The following is an 18,199-nucleotide window of genomic DNA, read 5'->3' as shown; positions in this document are numbered from 1 at the left end:
CATACCTACAGCTGTGAAGGGAAAGTGTACTGGATACTTACAACAATAAAGAGAAAAGGTATCCTTGTAGAGACCCAAAACCATGAACCTATTTCTACCTTGTCTGAAGGTCGGAGATTGAGGGTGCTCAAAGTTGTTAACAGGTGTATCTGCACACCATGACCTAGGGTGTGGTTGTTTAGTGTTTTGGGCTTTAAGTGGGCCCATACAGGTAAATCCACTCCCCCTTGAGCAAAGGTGAGAGAATTCAAACTTACTTCTGCTCCTTCTTTTGAATTAAGAGATTTGACCTAGGGAATGACTGCCTTTAGGATACTTGGTCTAGGATGGGTTCACTGCCTGAATAACAGAATGTTTTTCTCAATAATTAAGGACTTGATGGATCAAAGTATTGAAGCAAGTAACTGTTCTAGTTGTCCTTTGCATCATGTTAAAGCAGTCTTTTGTCTTCTTCCCCCTGTTGTATTGGGGTATAAATGTATATGGAAAATTAACTGCAGGTAGATTTACAGTATTCACTGGGACTCCCTCCAGGTACTATCCTATGCTTCTGTTTTATTATTTTCACTTGTGTCTTCATTCTCTTTACTTATTTTTCTAATCCTCATGCCCCAACCCTGGTAAGTGGTATCCTTGACAAAGATGGTCCCTGACATATAATGACTATTGGGAAGTCCGTCTGTACCTGAGGCTGTGTTCCAATGGGAGATGTTCTTCCTGCAGGATGTAGCAATCCTGCTCCTCTCCAAATGAGAGCCATCACAGCTGGGCTCTGCTTCAGTCTTCTAAGAGAGCTTCAAAGCAGAGATGTCCATGGCTGTTCAGCTCCTCGTCCCTAAGAGAGTTTCCTAGCAGAGGTGTCCAGTGCTTCTCTGTTCCACCACACTAGGGAATTTCCTAACAGAGATGTCAATTTTTTCTCAGCTTCGGTCCAAATTGTTACTTCTCTGCTTCACTGGAGTTAATGGGAAACTTGCAGAAATGTTGCAGTCTCTGGTGAAGAGTTGCTACTTCTGCCCTGCTCCTTTAAGGGAGTTTGCCAGCAGAGGTGACTAAAGCTTCTCTGTTCCAATCCACTACAAAGTTTCTTACCACTACAGTGAAGGTCTTCACCCAAAACTCATTCAAGAAATTTATTTGGAAGGGAAGAATCCAGCAGAAGGGCTGCCTCTGCCAGAGCAGAAATGGGCAGATGCCAACTGAACATGTACAGAACTTATATAGGACTTCTTAGTCACAGAGAATTCCCAAGGAGAAGATTCTCAGGGTTGGGATTGGTTAGATGTCTAGGGATTTGCTGGTTTTATGCTCAGTTGGTCAAGGTTAGAATGTTTTCCTACCCAAAGCAGCTTTTTTATTAAACATTGGTAACAAAATGCATTCACAGTATACAGAGGGGAATACCAAATCACTGTATAGCTGATTATAAATGTTTTGGCTAAAGTTCTGACCAAATACTTTATAATAAGAGGTCCTCCTTTTTATTTCAGGTAGTCAATGTCTATGGTAATATGCAAAGATTTTAAAAGATTGCTGCACACAAAAAGTTTTACTCCTATATAAAGTATAAAACTTCATCACACTGAATGTATTTATAGGGTTCCTCTGAAATATGATTTTTCTCATGATTTAGATTATTCATACATGCAAATGCTTTACCACACTGATTACATTCATAGAGTTTATCTCCAGTGTGTGATTTTTATGCATTTGAAGAGTACTGTGAAGAGCAAAGGCTTATCTACACTCTTTACATTCATAGGGTTTCTTTCCAGCATGTGTTAGTACATGTCTTTGAAGAAGACTATGATAAACAAAGCCTTCATCACACTAATTATATACATAATGTTTCTCTCCAGTATGTCTTCTTTTATATTTTTCAGAGATTACTGTGGCATGCAAAGGCTTTACCACACTGACTACATTCATAGGGTTTCTCTCCAGTATGGCTTCTTTCATGACTTTGTAAATTACTGTGACGTGCAAAGGCTTTACCACACTGATTACATTCAAAAGGTTTCTCTCCAGTATGGCTTCTTTCATGCCTTTTCAGATGACTGTGACGTGCAAAGGCTTTAACACACTGATTACATTCATAAGGTTTCTCTCCAGTATGGCTTCTTTCATGCGTTTTCAGATTACTGTGACATGCAAAGGCTTTACCACACTGACTACATTCATAGGGTTTCTCTCCAGTATGGCTTCTTTCATGCCTTTTCAGATAACTGAGATATGCAAAGGCTTTACCACACTGACTACATTCATAGGGTTTCTCTCCAGTATGGCTTCTTTCATGACTTTGTAAATTACTGTGACGTGCAAAGGCTTTACCACACTGATTACATTCAAAAGGTTTCTCTCCAGTATGGCTTCTTTCATGCCTTTTCAGATCACTGTGACATGCAAAGGCTTTACCACACTGACTACATTCATAGGGTTTCTCTCCAGTATGGCTTCTTTCATGCCTTTTCAGATGACTGAGACATGCAAAGGCTTTAACACACTGACTACATTCATAGGGTTTCTCTACAGTATGGCTTCTTTTATGACTTTTCAGATGACTGTGACACACAAAGACTTTACCACACTGATTACATTCATAAGGTTTCTCTCCAGTATGGCTTCTTTCATGCCTTTTCAGATTACTGTGACATGCAAAGGCTTTACCACACTGACTACATTCATAGGGTTTCTCTCCAGTATGGCTTCTTTCATGCCTTTTCAGATAACTGAGATATGCAAAGGCTTTACCACACTGACTACATTCATAGGGTTTCTCTCCAGTATGGCTTCTTTCATGACTTTTCAGATGACTGTGACACACAAAGGCTTTACCACACTGATTACATTCATAAGGTTTCTCTCCAGTATGGCTTCTTTCATGACTTTTCAGATGACTGAGACGTGCAAAGGCTTTAGTACACTGACTACATTCATAGGGTTTCTCTCCAGTATGGCTTCTTTCATGCCTTTTCAGATTACTGTGACATGCAAAGGCTTTACCACACTGACTACATTCATAGGGTTTCTCTCCAGTATGGCTTCTTTCATGCCTTTTCAGATGACTGTGACGTGCAAAGGCTTTACCACACAGATTACATTCATAAGGTTTCTCTCTAGTATGGCTTCTTTCATGTTTTTGGAGATAACTGTGACATGCAAAGGCTTTAGTACACTGACTACATTCATAGGGTTTCTCTCCAGTATGACTTCTTTCATGCATTTGGAGATAAATGTGACATGCAAAGGTTTTCCCACACTGATTACATTCATAGGGTTTCTCTCCAGTATGGGTTCTTTCATGACTTTGTAAATAACTGTGATATGCAGAGACTTTGCCACACTGATTACATTCATAGGGCTTTTCTCCAGTATGGGTTCTTTTATGTTTTCGAAGAGTGTTATGATATGCAAAGGTTTTACAACATTGATTACATACATAGGGTTTCTCTCCAGTATGGGTTCTTTTATGCATTTGAAGATTTCTCTGACTTGTAAAGGTTTTATCACACTGATTACATTCATGGGGTTTCAATCTAGTATATGTCTTTTCATGTCTGTGAAGATTACTGCCACATGCAAAGGCTTCAACACATTGAGTATATACAGAAGTTTTCTCTCTATTTTGACTGTTTTCATGCCTATAATGATAATGGTACATGTGAAAACATTACTACATTTAATACATTGTTGAATATTTTTATCTGTATGAATTAATTTTACAATTTAGTCCTATTTTAAAGAGGAATTATATGTTAAGATTTTATCACCATGTTTACAATTTTGTTTTCCCCTTTATTAAGGCTTGGCTTTTCATCTTTGAAGATAACTGAAAACAGCCTTTATTACATGATTCACAGTTACGGAATCTTTTTTCTGTACAAGAATTTTCATATATTAGAAGAGAACTGACAAAACTCAGAGCTTTACCACTCTTATTGCATTCATAACATTTCCTATACTGTGAGTGATACTACATTTGTTAAGTGAACCTGGACAAACAGAAATATTTATATAGTCCTAGAACTCATGGTGCTTTTCTGAAATGTGAGTTTGTTGATATATTAACAATGAGACTAGAAAACTTACATCAAATTCAACAAGTATACTCAATATGAGGACTGCTACATATATTCTATTTGTTCTGAGAGAGAGGTATGTTATATTTTTTCACATCCCTATGCTCATGTGGCTTGTATCCAGAGTAACATATGATATACCTAGTAAAGGAAGAATAACAAATACAAGGTTTCCACATTGAGTTCACACTTTCTGTTCTCATAGACTTGCGGCATTTAGATTAAGGCCTCTCCACAACAGCTGGTCCTTGATTCCTGACTTTAACTGCCCCATCACTAAAGTTAGCACAGTCACAAGTATATGGGTTAAACCACCTTTTCTATGGATTATTAGTGTAATAGAGAGTTTTACAGATATACTTATCATCTTTTCAACATGTTTATCTTTAATAATATGAATAATATAAAATAAAAATATTTTACAGTATACTTCTCATTGTATTATGATTCAAATGGTAATATAGGTTAAGACATTGTTTCCTTGACTTCTTTCTTAAAAGAATGACTTTCAAATGCAGTTCATCTATCTGAAATTAAGGTATATGATTTTGTGAAAATTTAATAATTATCAATGCATGTTATTATTTACAATGTTGCTTTTGTTTAAAACATATAGGATGTATTACAATTCTTCAGATGTATATTTGTTTATTTATAAATGAAAATTACCTTTCATGTCTTCTAGAACTTTGACAATGTTCTTCAATATTATGGTCTTCCCAACTGTATCCTAAAACATAGTGCCAGAAAAATGTATGTTATATATTAAAAATTGTAAAAAAAATTTAGCTACCATTTGAAGCAAACCTTACAGCCATGCCTGATTTATTTACCCCATTCTTCTTTCTCAATCATATTACAAAAGAGCATCATTAATCATTGAACAGCTGTCCCCTTATTTGAAACATGAAAGATAATTCAGCCTTACCTATAGTAGTGAGGTTTCTGTAGGTCTCCAGCATCACATCTTTGTAGAGATTCTTCTGGGAAGAATCCAGCAAAGTCCATTCTTCCCAAGTGAAGTTGATATGTACATCATCATAGGTCACTGCATTCTAAAATATCCCATACATGTGAATAACAGAAAGCATGATTTTGACAACACTGTAAATGTATACTTCTTTGGCAATCTAGTCATAGAAATCTGGTGCTCTCCATACTTATTCCATGACATAGACAACATAATTTAATCACCAAGTCACTTAAGAATCAAACTGAATAGGAGGTTCACCTCTGTCATTTCTGAACCCTTTGGATGGGATATCACTTTGCAAGAGAAATGCCTACTAACCAACAATGAAAGATACGTAATCAGATCAACAGTACAGAGTACAGATAATAGAAATTGTATGAATGATTAATTTCTAACTAGAAAAAAAGAAAATGAGATGAAAAAGCTGGATGCATTGAATCATGCCTCTAATCCTTGCACTCAGAAGGCAGAGGTATGTATATCTATCTGCCTGTGAGTTCAATACCAGCCTAATCCATGCAATCACTTCTAGGACAACCAGAAATATATATTAAATATCTGTTCCACATGAAAAAAAATCAATCAAACAAACATAAAAGATAGAAACGACTCACAGGTTTGCTGAAGTTTCTACAAAGAGTTATGCATTCACTTCAACTCTTTATTCATCTACCAGAAACCTGAAGTGCTCCAATTTTAACTGCAATATAAATAAGATTTTACTAAAAGGGACTATGTGTTTACAAAATTATAAATGGACAAATGAAAACAATAGTAATTAATATGCTGATTACAAATAATCAACACAGAGCAGGAAAGATGGATCAACAGTAAATAGTCCTCCTGTTCTTGCATACAGGTGGGCTCAAGGACTTACATAGATTGTCCTATCTATTATTCCAAATTCAGGGTTTCTAGTGTCATCTTTTGATCAGTGTAAGGACCAGGAACTCACATGGTGTATTTACATGAATACAGGTAAAATACTCTTTTTAAAATAAAAATTCAAAACAAACAAAACAGGCAGGAAGAAGGTTATGCACCTGAAATCCAATGACTCAGAAGGCACAGGCAGTATTAATGTCATGAATACATGCCATCCTTGGAAACATAATAATACCCTATGTCAAATTTTAAAATTCAACATATGGTGACGCTGAGTACAACAGCATATGCTTGATGGAAATGAAACCATCATACAAGAATATAAAAAACAAAAATACCAGGAATGCTGGGCCACTTTTAATCCCAGCACTTGGGAGTCAGAGTCAGAGGTTCTCTGAGTTTGAAGCCAACCTGGTATATAGAGCTACTTTCAGGACAGCTAGGTCTACACCATCAAACCTTGTCTTCAAAATACACAAAAATGAAAATAGTAGGCTACCAAACCACCTTAGCACCAAATATCAGCTAATTCTACTGAATCTTGTGTGATTTAGTGATAGAGTTTATGATGGTGGGGAAGTTATGACAGCAAAAGAACAGGAAAGAACAGGAAATGGATTGAGGCTATAGAAACTCATATTGTGGGATTCCCTTCTGTATGCTGTGATTATCATTGGTTAATAAAGGAATTGCTTTGGGCTTATAGTAGAGCTATGGAAAAGAACTTAGGTAGGTGAAGAAAACTAAACTGAATGCTGGGCGGAAGAAGGCAGAGTCAGAGAGAAGTCATGTAGCCCCATCAAAGATAGATGCTGAGAACTTTACCTGGTAAGCCACAGACAGATGGTGATACACAGATTAATAGAAATTGGTTAAATTAATATGTAAGAGTAAGCCAGAAAAAAGCTAGAACTAATGGCCTAAGCAGTGATTTAATTAATAGAGTTTCTGTTTGATAATTTTGATGCTGAGCAGCTGGGAAGTAACAAGCGGCTTCCCACAACAAACTGGTGACCATGTTACCACTTAACTAAAATCCACTTAAAATCTTAGAGAGATTGAAAGGAATTCTAGGCACTAAAAAAATGAAGTTTAGCCACATTTATTTCCCCAAATGGGCTTTGCTTACTGGTGACATGCTATGGCTCCTTTAAGAGTGGTTTTTTTCTGATTTAGAGGTAGCAGAAAAAAAAAAAACTACACCATTTTGAAGTGCCAGCTTTCTGGGCCATGGTGCCACCGTGAACTCTGACTTCCTGGAGGATCAAGAATGGGATCTGTGAGCAGATTGCTAATGGCAACTTAGATCCCCATATGCCTGAAAATGGGGCAATGTACATGGCTCTCAGAGGCAGTAAACATGCCTCTGTCATGTTGGACTGGGTAAAGCAAGCAGACAGGCTGTATTTGCTCTACCAATGGCACAGCTTAAGTTCATAAGAACTGCTTAGCATTTCAAGAAGCACTCCTGAACAGTAAAGAATTACAGATACACAATAGGACAGATTCATACATAAAAGACCTCTAAATGAGAAACGGTGTGTTGAAAAAATATACATAGGCTTGGGAGAGAGAAGAAAAATATAGAAAGTTATAAAAAGAAGAAAAAGGTTTATAAAAAATGAAACAAAGTCTTTAAAGAGACAGAGTATAGACAGTCATAAATTAAAGGAGTAAAGATAATAAAATAAATATTAAAAAGTAATAGAATAAAAACAAATAAGCCACATAAACATGGACTATATACAGAGTGTCTGGATTATGTATATTATTGTGTTTTCTTTGAATTTTTTGACTGTAAAGGAGCTAAGTAACCAACATATATACTTTAAAGGTATCACATCTTCAGAATTTGGGTCTAAGGATTTATTGCTTTGAATAAGAGATTCTCCTTTTTTCTCCACAGAGGATGAGAACCTGTGGAATCCTTCCAGACTAATGTGGTTTGATGAATTAAGACCACCCAAAAGGTCACTGTGAACACCCCCTAAACTTATTTTGCCAAATAAAAAGCAGGAAGCAGTTTGGAGAGAACTATGCCCATATTCCCAAATACTGTTCATAAATGTTTGTTTACATTTAAAAGGGAATATGCTATAGGGATTTGCATTGGGTATGGATCTTGCTTTATTGATGATAATTTAAGGTCAATTTTATTGTACGTATTTCTGCTCTTGATCAAGGTATTGTATTTGTGCAGCTCATTAAAAATGTAATATATAATTAAAGTATAGATAAATAGAGAGTCATCTATAATAGTAATAGTCAAGCTTGTAGCATGTTAGTTAGATTTTCTAAATGTACAGAAATGTATTTCAGATGGATAGGGATTCTTCAAATCTTTCAGAGACTTTCAGAATATGACATTTAAAATGTATTAAGAGCTTAAGACTTTTCATGACAATGAGACACATCTGCTCCTGGCAGCACCAATCTACTTCAAGAGGATGATGGACACCTATTGCTTTATAAGTCACAAGCACTTTGAAAACAAGTTTATTGCTATATTTTGCATATGTTTGTGCATGAGTGAGAATGTCTTCCATGTGTATATAAGTAACAAAAAAAGAGGGGTTCAGATGTCATGGATTTGAAATGCTAGAGTTATGAGTCTCACAGCTTGAGTGTAGGTATCTGAACTCAGGTCACCTGCAAAATGAATATGTGCTGAGCCACCTGCCAACATCTATAATACCATTTATCCAAAAAGCCAAAAGTCAGATTAACAACAAAAAAAAACCTCACTAAATATAGAAGGAAAATAAATGATCCTTGCAAACATGATGCATCAAAATTAAGATGATGTGTATGTTAAATTTGCACCATAAATGAATACAGTATAATGACAATTCCCAACAATTTATTTGACTACAAAGCTACATTCATATTGGAAGCACTCAGAGTAATCAATGGGATTATCAAAAAATAGTACAAAGATTGACATAATATTGCTTCTTTATGGGTGGTGGTGGTACATACCATTAATCCCAGCACTCAGGAGACAGAGACAGGAGGATCTCTGTGAGTTTGAAGCCAGTCTGGTCTACAGAGTGAGTTCCAGGACAGGCTCCAAAGTTACAGAGAAACCCTGTTTCAGGGGACAAAATTACCAAAACGCTGATCAATCAAGAATGTGTATGATATTTTGGAAAGAACAAAGAGGATAGAGAGAAAAAGCTAAGAGCAAAGGCAGGAAGATATAGTCAGCTATTCATCAAAAGACCAAAGAAACTTAGTCAGAAAATGTGTGATCTTGACCTATGTTACCCAGCTACCTATGATTCTATGTGTATGGAAATTAAATAAATAAAGTTTTCACAAAATTACCTCAATGTGACCCTGAAACTGTTGTTTCTGACCATCCAGCTACTGGTATTTCTTCCAGAGAGCCCCCGTGCTCTAGAGCCCTCTCTGCAAAAAGAGATGATCTACTGCTATGGTTCTGCAGCCCCTTAGACCTCCTTGTGTTTTCAGGTAAACTCAGCCACACTGAGGCCCAATTCCAAACCAATATAGAATAATTTCTCCTTCCTGTCACATGGATTATAGCACAAGATATAGATTCTGCTCTACCTACCTGCAAAACACCATACACACCTAAGAAACCTCTGCAGCTCAGAAACTCCCTTTGTCCCCTGGAACTAAACAAACATCACTGAATTACACCATTGCAGCTGGTGGTAGCAGAAAGTTAGAAACATTTTAATCATGTATTGTGAAAAGACAATCAACATCACCATAGTCCTACCAGTTTTTCAACTATTTGAAACATTTATAAGACAAACTTGAATTTGTTTTAAATATTATTCAGAAAATTATCAGTTTTCAAATCTGTCTTCCCACTGTAAACCAAAAGCATGACTCTGTTTGTACACTGGACAATGATATTACAAGCAAAATACCTACCATGGCAGGGATGCAGAGTCTCCCTCTCCCCAGGAAATCCATACACAGGGAGTCAAAGAGGACAAGGAGCACTGCTCAAGTCATTACATAGAGCAACTGAACCACAGCCTGGCTCATGGTCCATCCAAATCCCAGCAGAAATGACAGCTCAACAAACCCTCTCTGAACACTCTACACCCACTATGCCATAGTTTGTGGTCTTCCTTACAACTTATCACAACAAAAGTAGACAAGAATCCTGAAAAGAACCTGCAAGCTACCTGTCACAATTATTCCTGATTGCTAAAACTTGCCTGCTGGGCCACAGAATATTATCAGCTCCCCTAATGGGTAAGCAGAGATCAAATAACTCAGAGAGCACAGTACTTCCTGTTCTGCCCTTCTAACCTAATAGACAGGGCCCTAGTCCAGAAAGTTTGTATTCTTGTAGACATTCATTCACTTTCCTAGAGCACATCCTGTTTCTCATCCAAAGTACAGGGTCCTTTGTGTGCACCGTCCATTACACACTCAATGTGCAGTACAGCCAACCCATTACCTCATATCTGGGAAATTCTGTGGCCAAACACAGGTCACATTCACAACTGTTATTAAAGAAAAATGGGCCATGAACTAAAAGATAATAAGGAGTCATGGTAAGGCTAGGGGAAAGGAAAGAGAGTGTGGATATAATTATCTCAAAAAATTATTCTGAAAGGTGAAACAGGATTTATGGCCATTGCTCCAGAAACAAGGGATTTATATTAGAGCACATCAAAGATTTCACAAACCTTTTTTTCTCAGGGTGTATATTTAAAACAAGTAAAATAACAGTACTGTTAGTCAGGGCCACATTTTACTCAGATCTATTTTGGTTGAACTACTGTAATATAGCAATTTGGTTTCATGATAAGTTTGGTTCTTTATCGAGATTCTTAATTTCTAGGTCTGTGGACATCAAGGAATGATGATCAGGACATTTATGGAGCACCTAAAATTGATTACCTAGTTCCACATTGTTAATCTCAACTACTGTTGAAGTAGGAAAGTTCTCAACTACTGTCCTGTCTCTTTTTTTTCTGCACTGTGAATCTACCAGCTTTGAGCTTGACCTATGTACTCACCCTCTTTATTTATAATCATACACTGAAAGTCAGAGTGACTAGAGGTCACTCACTAGCTGGTTTATTTTTCCATCCCACTGACCAGTTAAGGCCCAGTCATGAAGAGTTTGAAGGACTATCTACCCAGCAATGGGCAGCAGAGGCAGGATTAGGTTTTCAAAGCAATTCTCAGTTATACAGTGTGAGGCAACAATATTACAAACTCATAGTCTCCCATGCCAGGATGGGAGAGCCTCCCCCACTCTCAACAAAGCTCAGAAGCCAAGGGCCACTACGCAGGTCATCACAAAGAACAATAAAACTTGTCTAGCTCAGGGTTCATCTCTGTCCAAGCAGCTCTGACAGCTCAGCCAACCTGCTCTTTCTGGTCTGGGGACAGTCGCTCCTACATTCACCATGGCATGTCTTGTAGTCCTCCTTAAAGCACCCTAGAGCACAATAAGAGAATCCTGGAAAAAAACCTGTAAACTACCTTCTACTGGTGCTCCTAATTGCTAACCAGAGTCCCTCTGGGACCACCAAGCTGGGCTACAAGACATTAGCAGTTATCCTACTGGGTGAGCAGAGATCAAATGTCTCAGCAAACATCCTCCAGGTTTGTTCTTCCACACTATGGTCAAACAAGATGCTTATCTGAAAAATCTGTAGTTCAGTAAAATCTTCCATTCTCCCAGAGTAATTCCTGTTCCTCATCCAAGGCACTGGGTCCTTAGTGTGGTCTGTGGACCCACAAAATGGCCAGACAAGATATTTATGGAACATCTAAAATTGATCACCTCACGACTCACTGACCTATTTCTCCTTCCCACAGACCAGTCAAGGTCCAGCATGGTAGGAGTTGCAGGACTGTCTTTGCAGCACAAGGTAGCAGAGGCAGGATTAGGTATTCACAGCAATTCTCAATTACATAGTATGATGCAAGCTTGAGCTACAGGAGACATTAATCTAAACCAGTTGTTCTCAATCTTCCGAGTGCTGTAACTCTTTAATACAGATACTCATGATTAGTAATCTCCCCATCCATAAAATTACTTTTACTGCTACTTCATAACTATGTTTTTGCTACTGTTATGAATTATAATATAAATATCTGTAATTTCTAATAGTCTTAGGCCAGTCCTGTGATAGGTACATTTGATTACCCCCAAAAGGAGTCATGGCCCACCAGGTTGAGAATCACTGCTCTAAACTGATATAAATAAATAGATGAATAAATAAACAGGACTTAAAAAATGGAATGAAATTCAAAAACTGGGAAACATTGGAAAAGAGAAACACAAAGAGATTATAGCAGTCGTGCCATTGAAGAAAATGAAATCAAAATTTCATTTTATAATGGAAAATTATAACCAATAAATTACTTCTTAAAATGATAAAAATCATTGAACCCTCAGTTACACTGACTTTGAAACAGAGTAGGCACTTCCTTGGTAGGGAGAATGTCATTAATAAGAGAATGCATGACTTTGTCCCATGTAAAATGTTAGCTGTTGAGTGCTGTAAGCTGTCCCATGGAGTTACAGTCAATGACCTCTGTCTCAAGCATCTGAGCTGACTTAACTGTGTCAACCAGGATTCAACATATCTGCATGGGAGAGTTCACTAATTGGAAGCTGAATACTTAGTAGTTCAAGCTTTCCCCCCTAAATTGTACACCCACTAAATCTGTCTTGATTCACATGGAAGAAATTAATGTTGATGGAAAATCACACAGAAAGTTACACACTATGCCCCATCAGGTCCTTCTTTGTTATGGAAACCCCTGAAACGTGTGACCTTAAACTTCATTCTACGATCTAGTTATTGTCCAGTGAGTTTACCCCCTTCAGTGTACACAGTACATCCTTCCTACTTTTCTAGTCTGAAGAGAGAAGTCATGCTCCACATAGAAATCCTTTAAATGTTACTGTAATGGAGAGTCCCACTGCATGACTCAAGCTGGTAATTTTAGAGCTCTGAGGTGCAGCATATTTGTAATCCAAAAATTTATGGTGCTTAGCCAGGAGGATAGCAAGAGTAATGCCCTGTGGGGCTGCAGACAGAATTCAAGTCCACCACAATCAGCACAGGGGACACTGAGTCACAACTGCTTTCTTAAGAGCTGAAAAATACAGCTGTGCTAGAATTATTTTACTCTCCTGGCACACATAATGGTCCTTGAGCAGTGGTCAGAGGACTTTGATGGGGAAGTGGGCCTTCTGGCTGGTTTGTTTCATTTGTTATAACTATTTGTCATTCCTAAAGGAATGTACCTTAATGGCTGATTAATCCTGGTGAACAAACATTTCCATCTCATCATACTAATCTCTAACAACAAACATGGTATGCATGCTACTCATCTTTGGCTGTTTGGGTTACAGCCCTTCCTCACTTAAATTCTACTTTGTGTGACTTAATGTCACCTAAGAACCGGTAAATCCTTATACCATTAATTCTATTATCAACGATACTCTTCTACATCACAGTTTAGTAGCAGAGTGCTACTCTACACAGGAGAAACTGTTTACAAGCTATACGAAATTAACTACAGACGGATCCCAAACCTAAATGTTAAAAGTGCAGAACTTCTGAAGACCTAGGAGAGACCAGGAGTCTCTGCATTTGGGGAATGTGCCACATGCAACGATACAAACACGACAGACACCACTATCTGCGGCTCCAGATGCTCTGCTCTGTGCAGACACAGCCCAGGCAGTGAAATGATTCAGAGACTCCCAGCAGAGAGCTGCAAGTTTAGGACTACTGAGACAGGAAGATGCTAAACTCTGTGTCTGTCCGCTGGCTCCCACCCAGCCAGTGGAGGACCCACCACACCGGCTGCAAGCCTCAGCGAGCCGCTCCACCTAGTTTGGGGACAATGGCCCCTCGCTCGCCAAGCACAGCCACTTCTTTTACCTGTAGAGAGCAACCCCTCACTCACCATGGTGCAGCTGCAGAGCTGATATGCTCTCTGTTCACAAAAAAGCCCGAAAAAGAGTACATGAGAGAGCTGAACAAGAACGGAAGTCTGGCTCCCAGAAGAACCCTCCCGTCTGACTGGCGGGTCTGCTGGAAACTCTGATTGGCTGGTGAGGTCTGAGTGATGGGACCAGGTGAGCAGAAGGGACTCAGCACCGTGGTCCAGGACTGGCTTCTAAAGACAGACCTGTCTCAGATTGGCTGGAGATTTATGCCAAGTTCAACAGCAAGTCTCTTGTTAATGTAAATCAGTGGATTTGGTTTTAAAACGAAGTATACAAATTTAGAAAATTAACTAAATTAAACTAAATAACCAGGCATTAAAAAAAGAGAAATGAACTGGTTGGTGAAGGCACAAGGCTATAACCTCAAAACTCCACAAAGAAGGTAGGCAGGTCTCTGTGTGTTCAAGGCCAGACAGCTAGGAATGACACACAGAGAAACCCTGTCTGGAGAGAATATATCAAAAAAAATTTTGAGAAATCGTTTTCAATCTTCTACTGCTGAGTATTTATTTATCTGACATATGTGGGTGGTGGGGAAGGGATTTCTAAAATAAATGGTCTGTGGCCTGAAGAGGCTGCAGGATCTGAGATGAATTCCACAGGCTGCCAGCAGATGTGAACTGGGGTGTGGCTTCAGGTCACTGGCTGTGGAGTGTGACTAGCATTGCCTTGCCAATTGGCCCCAGTCATATGTTAATGTCAGGGCCTGAAGTTCCTCAAAAAGAAAATAATGGATCCTTGCTTATCTAAATGCCTGACATTGGGGGAAAGGACTTGTGGGCACTTGAAACTAAGGTTTCTTATCTTAGTCTTATTCTGTAGGGGCCTGTTCCCTTCAGAATGCTCCCTCTCAAAAGGGAAGGTTAAGACTTCTTACTCTTTTCCCATGATACCTTCATACCTCCCATTCTGATGGGTGGTTCTGTACTGATTCCTAACCCTAAATGAACTCTTCCACTGTAAATAAATAAAGTAAGCAAATATGTGAACAGATGAATGAACGAACAGACAAACAAATAAATAAAAAGTTCACAGTTGTTTATTGACTTTTGATTTCATAATGAAAACTTTTAAAAATATTTATTTATTATGTGTACAATATTCTGTCTGTGTGTATGCCTGCTGGCCAGAAGAGGGCACCAGACCCCATTACAGATGGTTGTGAGTCACTATGTGGTTGCTGGGAATTGAACTCAGGACCTTTGGAAGAGCAGGCAATGCTCTTAACCTCTGAGCCATCTCTCCAACCCCCATAATGAAAACTTTTGACATGTGACCTAGAAAGTGTCTGGAGCATAACTTTATACTCAACAGCCCCATACTCTTGCTCTCTCCCTCGCTCGTGCTATCTCTCTCTCTTTCTTTCCTCTCTCTCTCTCTCTCTCTCTCTCTCTCTCTTTCTCTCTCTCTCTCTCTCTCTCTCTCTCTCTCTCTCTCTCACACACACACACACACACACACACACATGGGAAGACTTGGATAAATTTTAAATTTAAACTAAATATGCAAAAAAAGGAAGCAAAACACCTTTACTATCATCATCCCATCACTCAGGAGGCAGAGTGAACTCTGTGAACTCTGAAAGTCATGTTTTCCAGGCAGGGCTATGTAAGAGATGCCCCATGTCAATATACGAACAAACTAAGAAATATGAAAAGACAGTGCTGGCTGGTGGGGGGAGGTGTACATGACTTACAGAGGAGGGATTTCATGGGATTAAATAAGAAAGTCTCTTCCTTCACAGCCTGCACAGGCAACCTTCTTTGGTCTTCACAAGCCATCATGCACAATGAGGTAGAAAATGAGGCACCTCTTGGAGATTCTCAATGGAGGCCTCCCTAGCCCCTTGTTGTAAAGCAGAGAGGGGGAGGAAGGGCACCTATGTGGTGGGCACAGAAGAGTTGGGATGCACACAGTGGTATTTGCATGTTTGTTCCTGTCTTGAGTAGTACCATATTAGTCAGTCAGTCAAGCTGTTGTCCACCTTGATCCTGCTGGGTGGTGCCCTGGTGGCACATTCCTTTAATATCAGCACTTGGGAGTTCCAGAACTGATTCCAAGGCTATAGCTTAGAGTCTGGTTTCCTGTGCTGACTGTTCAGCAGAGATTTGGGTTTGTGTGCTTCTGAGACCTACCCCAGTTTAATACTGCCATTGCCCTTTTATGATAGGGCATGTACATGCATGCTTGATATCACACACATACACAGCCTGTGTGGCTGGCTGCCTGCCTGCCTCTGTGAACCCTCTGCGAGTGCCTGGTTTGTACCTTCAGAAGACAGAAGATGGGAGTGAGGTTCTGCTGAAATTAGAGTTATGGGTGGCAGCCAGCTCTTTTTTGGCTGCTATGTGGATGGTGGGACAGTAACCCACCAAAGACAGAGACATGCCAGACAGGAGTTTTTGGTAGAAAACTGAAATCAACTGAAATGAGTAGAAACTGGCTATTCAATTTTAGTGTTTACAGAGTTAACAAAACCAAATCCTTTCAAATGTACAGATATCCTCTGAGGGGGATGAATGGATGATGGAAAAGAAAAGAAGATAAGAGGGTTTTAGTTGTTCCAAAATCTGCAGGAACAAAGTTTCCCTTTATATGGCATACCGGAGAATAGCAAGAATTCCTGCTGCATTGTGCCAAGTTTTTCTCACTTGAGGTTGGATGGTGTCAACTGTAAGATTTTTATCTCTTATGATCATGTGATATTCTAGCTTTTTTTAATTGATAGATGACACATGTTCCCTCTAGTTCTATTAGCTGTACAGCTTTGACCATGAAAACAGGTTGGATTTCATCAAAGAATTTCTCTGCATTTTATCTTTCACCTTTGATTGCTATTATGTGCCTTCTAGTTGGTTCATAATGTTTCATGAGCACTTTCCTAATTCTTTTGTGTTTTTTTTGTGTCTTGTTTTGTTTTGTTTTGTCTTTTTAGCAGGGATTCTCTATGTAATAGCCTTGGAACTTGCTTGGTAGATGTGGCAGGCCTTGAATTCACTAATATCCTCCTGCCTCAGCTTCCCAAGTGCTAGGATTACAAGTATTATGTCACCACTGCTCAGCTTTTCCTAATTCTTTTTTGATGTTGTTATTGGTGGTGGTGTGATTTTTTTTGTCATTGTTCTTTTGCTTTTGGAGAGTTTCTCTGTAGCTTTGGAGCCTGTCCTGGATCTAGCTCTTGAAGGCCAGGCTGGCCTTAAACTCACAGAGATCTGCCTGCTTCTGTCTCCCGAGTGCTAGGACTAAAGGCACCCAACTTAATTTTTCCTAATTCTTGAATGGGGTAACTACCAAAGGCATTTCTTCCTACTTGGTTTATGTTTGATTGCTGTTTTGAGATTTAGATCACCTGTTACATGGGTCCTAGCCTCCACACCTGTTCCCTGAGGGGACCTGATAGGAGTGAGACTCACTGACTTCACAGACTAGAAAACGCCAAGGTCACCACCCCTTTCTAACCTTAAACTACTGGCTGACCCATTAAAGGGTGAGACTACAACTTGACTGGTCTGTTCAGATATGCATTATTTTTTTTGTTTCTCGAGACAGTGTTTCCCTGCCTAACAGTCTTTGCTGTCCTAGACCTAGCTCTTATAGACCAGGCTGGTCTTGAACTCACAGGGATTCATCTTCCTCTGCCTTCTGAGTGTTGGGATTAAAGGCACATGCCAGCACCACCTAGAATAGCTAGATAAACATATTTCTTGCTTTCTTATTGAAGTTGGGAAACATTACCTTCTTGTCAAAGTTGGAAAATTGCTGAATTAAGTCTTTTTCAGGCTTCTTAGCAAAAAAACAAAAACAAAAGCAAAAAAACCAAAAAAAGAAACCCAAAACCCTTACTTGCATTATTTGTTTTATTTCATATTTTAACTTGATTTTTTTAAACAGGACCTCTCTTTTTATTTGTGCTTCAGACAAACTATTTCACTACATGATCCAGGACTTTCTTCTGAACACTGCTGCTGCAAATACTATTTAAAAAGGAAAACTAAAATTAAAATAAATAATCTGGGATTAACAAAGAGAAAAGGGGGGCAGAAGTGGCATTTTCTTTCTTTCTATCTTTCTTTCTGTTTTGTTTTCTATCTTTATTATTTTGGGGGGCACAGTTTCCCTGTGCAATAGCCATAGCCATTCTTAAACTCACTTTATAGACCAGGCTGTGTTCTTGGTAACATTCTGGATTTTGTTCTTATTTCCTATTTGTAAATTTACATTTATTCTCTTTCTCTAACTGACAAAAATGCTTTTGCAAGAAGTATTTATAAGTTTATTTTAATTGTGTGC

At 38.7% G+C, this 18,199-nt stretch overlaps 1 protein-coding gene across 1 annotated transcript in view; it reads right to left on the bottom strand.

Moving 5' to 3' along the window:
* LOC148117935 (uncharacterized) overlaps nt 1-18,199 on the bottom strand; it is a 74,722-nt gene that overhangs the window by 10,299 nt on the left and 46,224 nt on the right. The window contains exons 3-7 of the mRNA XM_087901759.1: nt 5,008-5,134; nt 4,749-4,809; nt 4,175-4,220; nt 2,579-3,343; nt 1,996-2,503 (exon numbers count right to left, since the gene is read on the bottom strand). Of these exons, the coding sequence (XP_087757885.1) occupies nt 1,996-2,503; nt 2,579-3,343; nt 4,175-4,220; nt 4,749-4,809; nt 5,008-5,134 (1,507 nt within the window). The remainder of the gene's footprint in view (nt 1-1,995; nt 2,504-2,578; nt 3,344-4,174; nt 4,221-4,748; nt 4,810-5,007; nt 5,135-18,199) is intronic.

This window comes from Myodes glareolus, chromosome 25 (assembly GCF_982192425.1).
Source record: "Myodes glareolus chromosome 25, mMyoGla1.1, whole genome shotgun sequence".
NCBI lineage: Eukaryota > Metazoa > Chordata > Mammalia > Rodentia > Cricetidae > Myodes > Myodes glareolus.
This window is presented reverse-complemented; position numbering and strand designations above follow the sequence as displayed.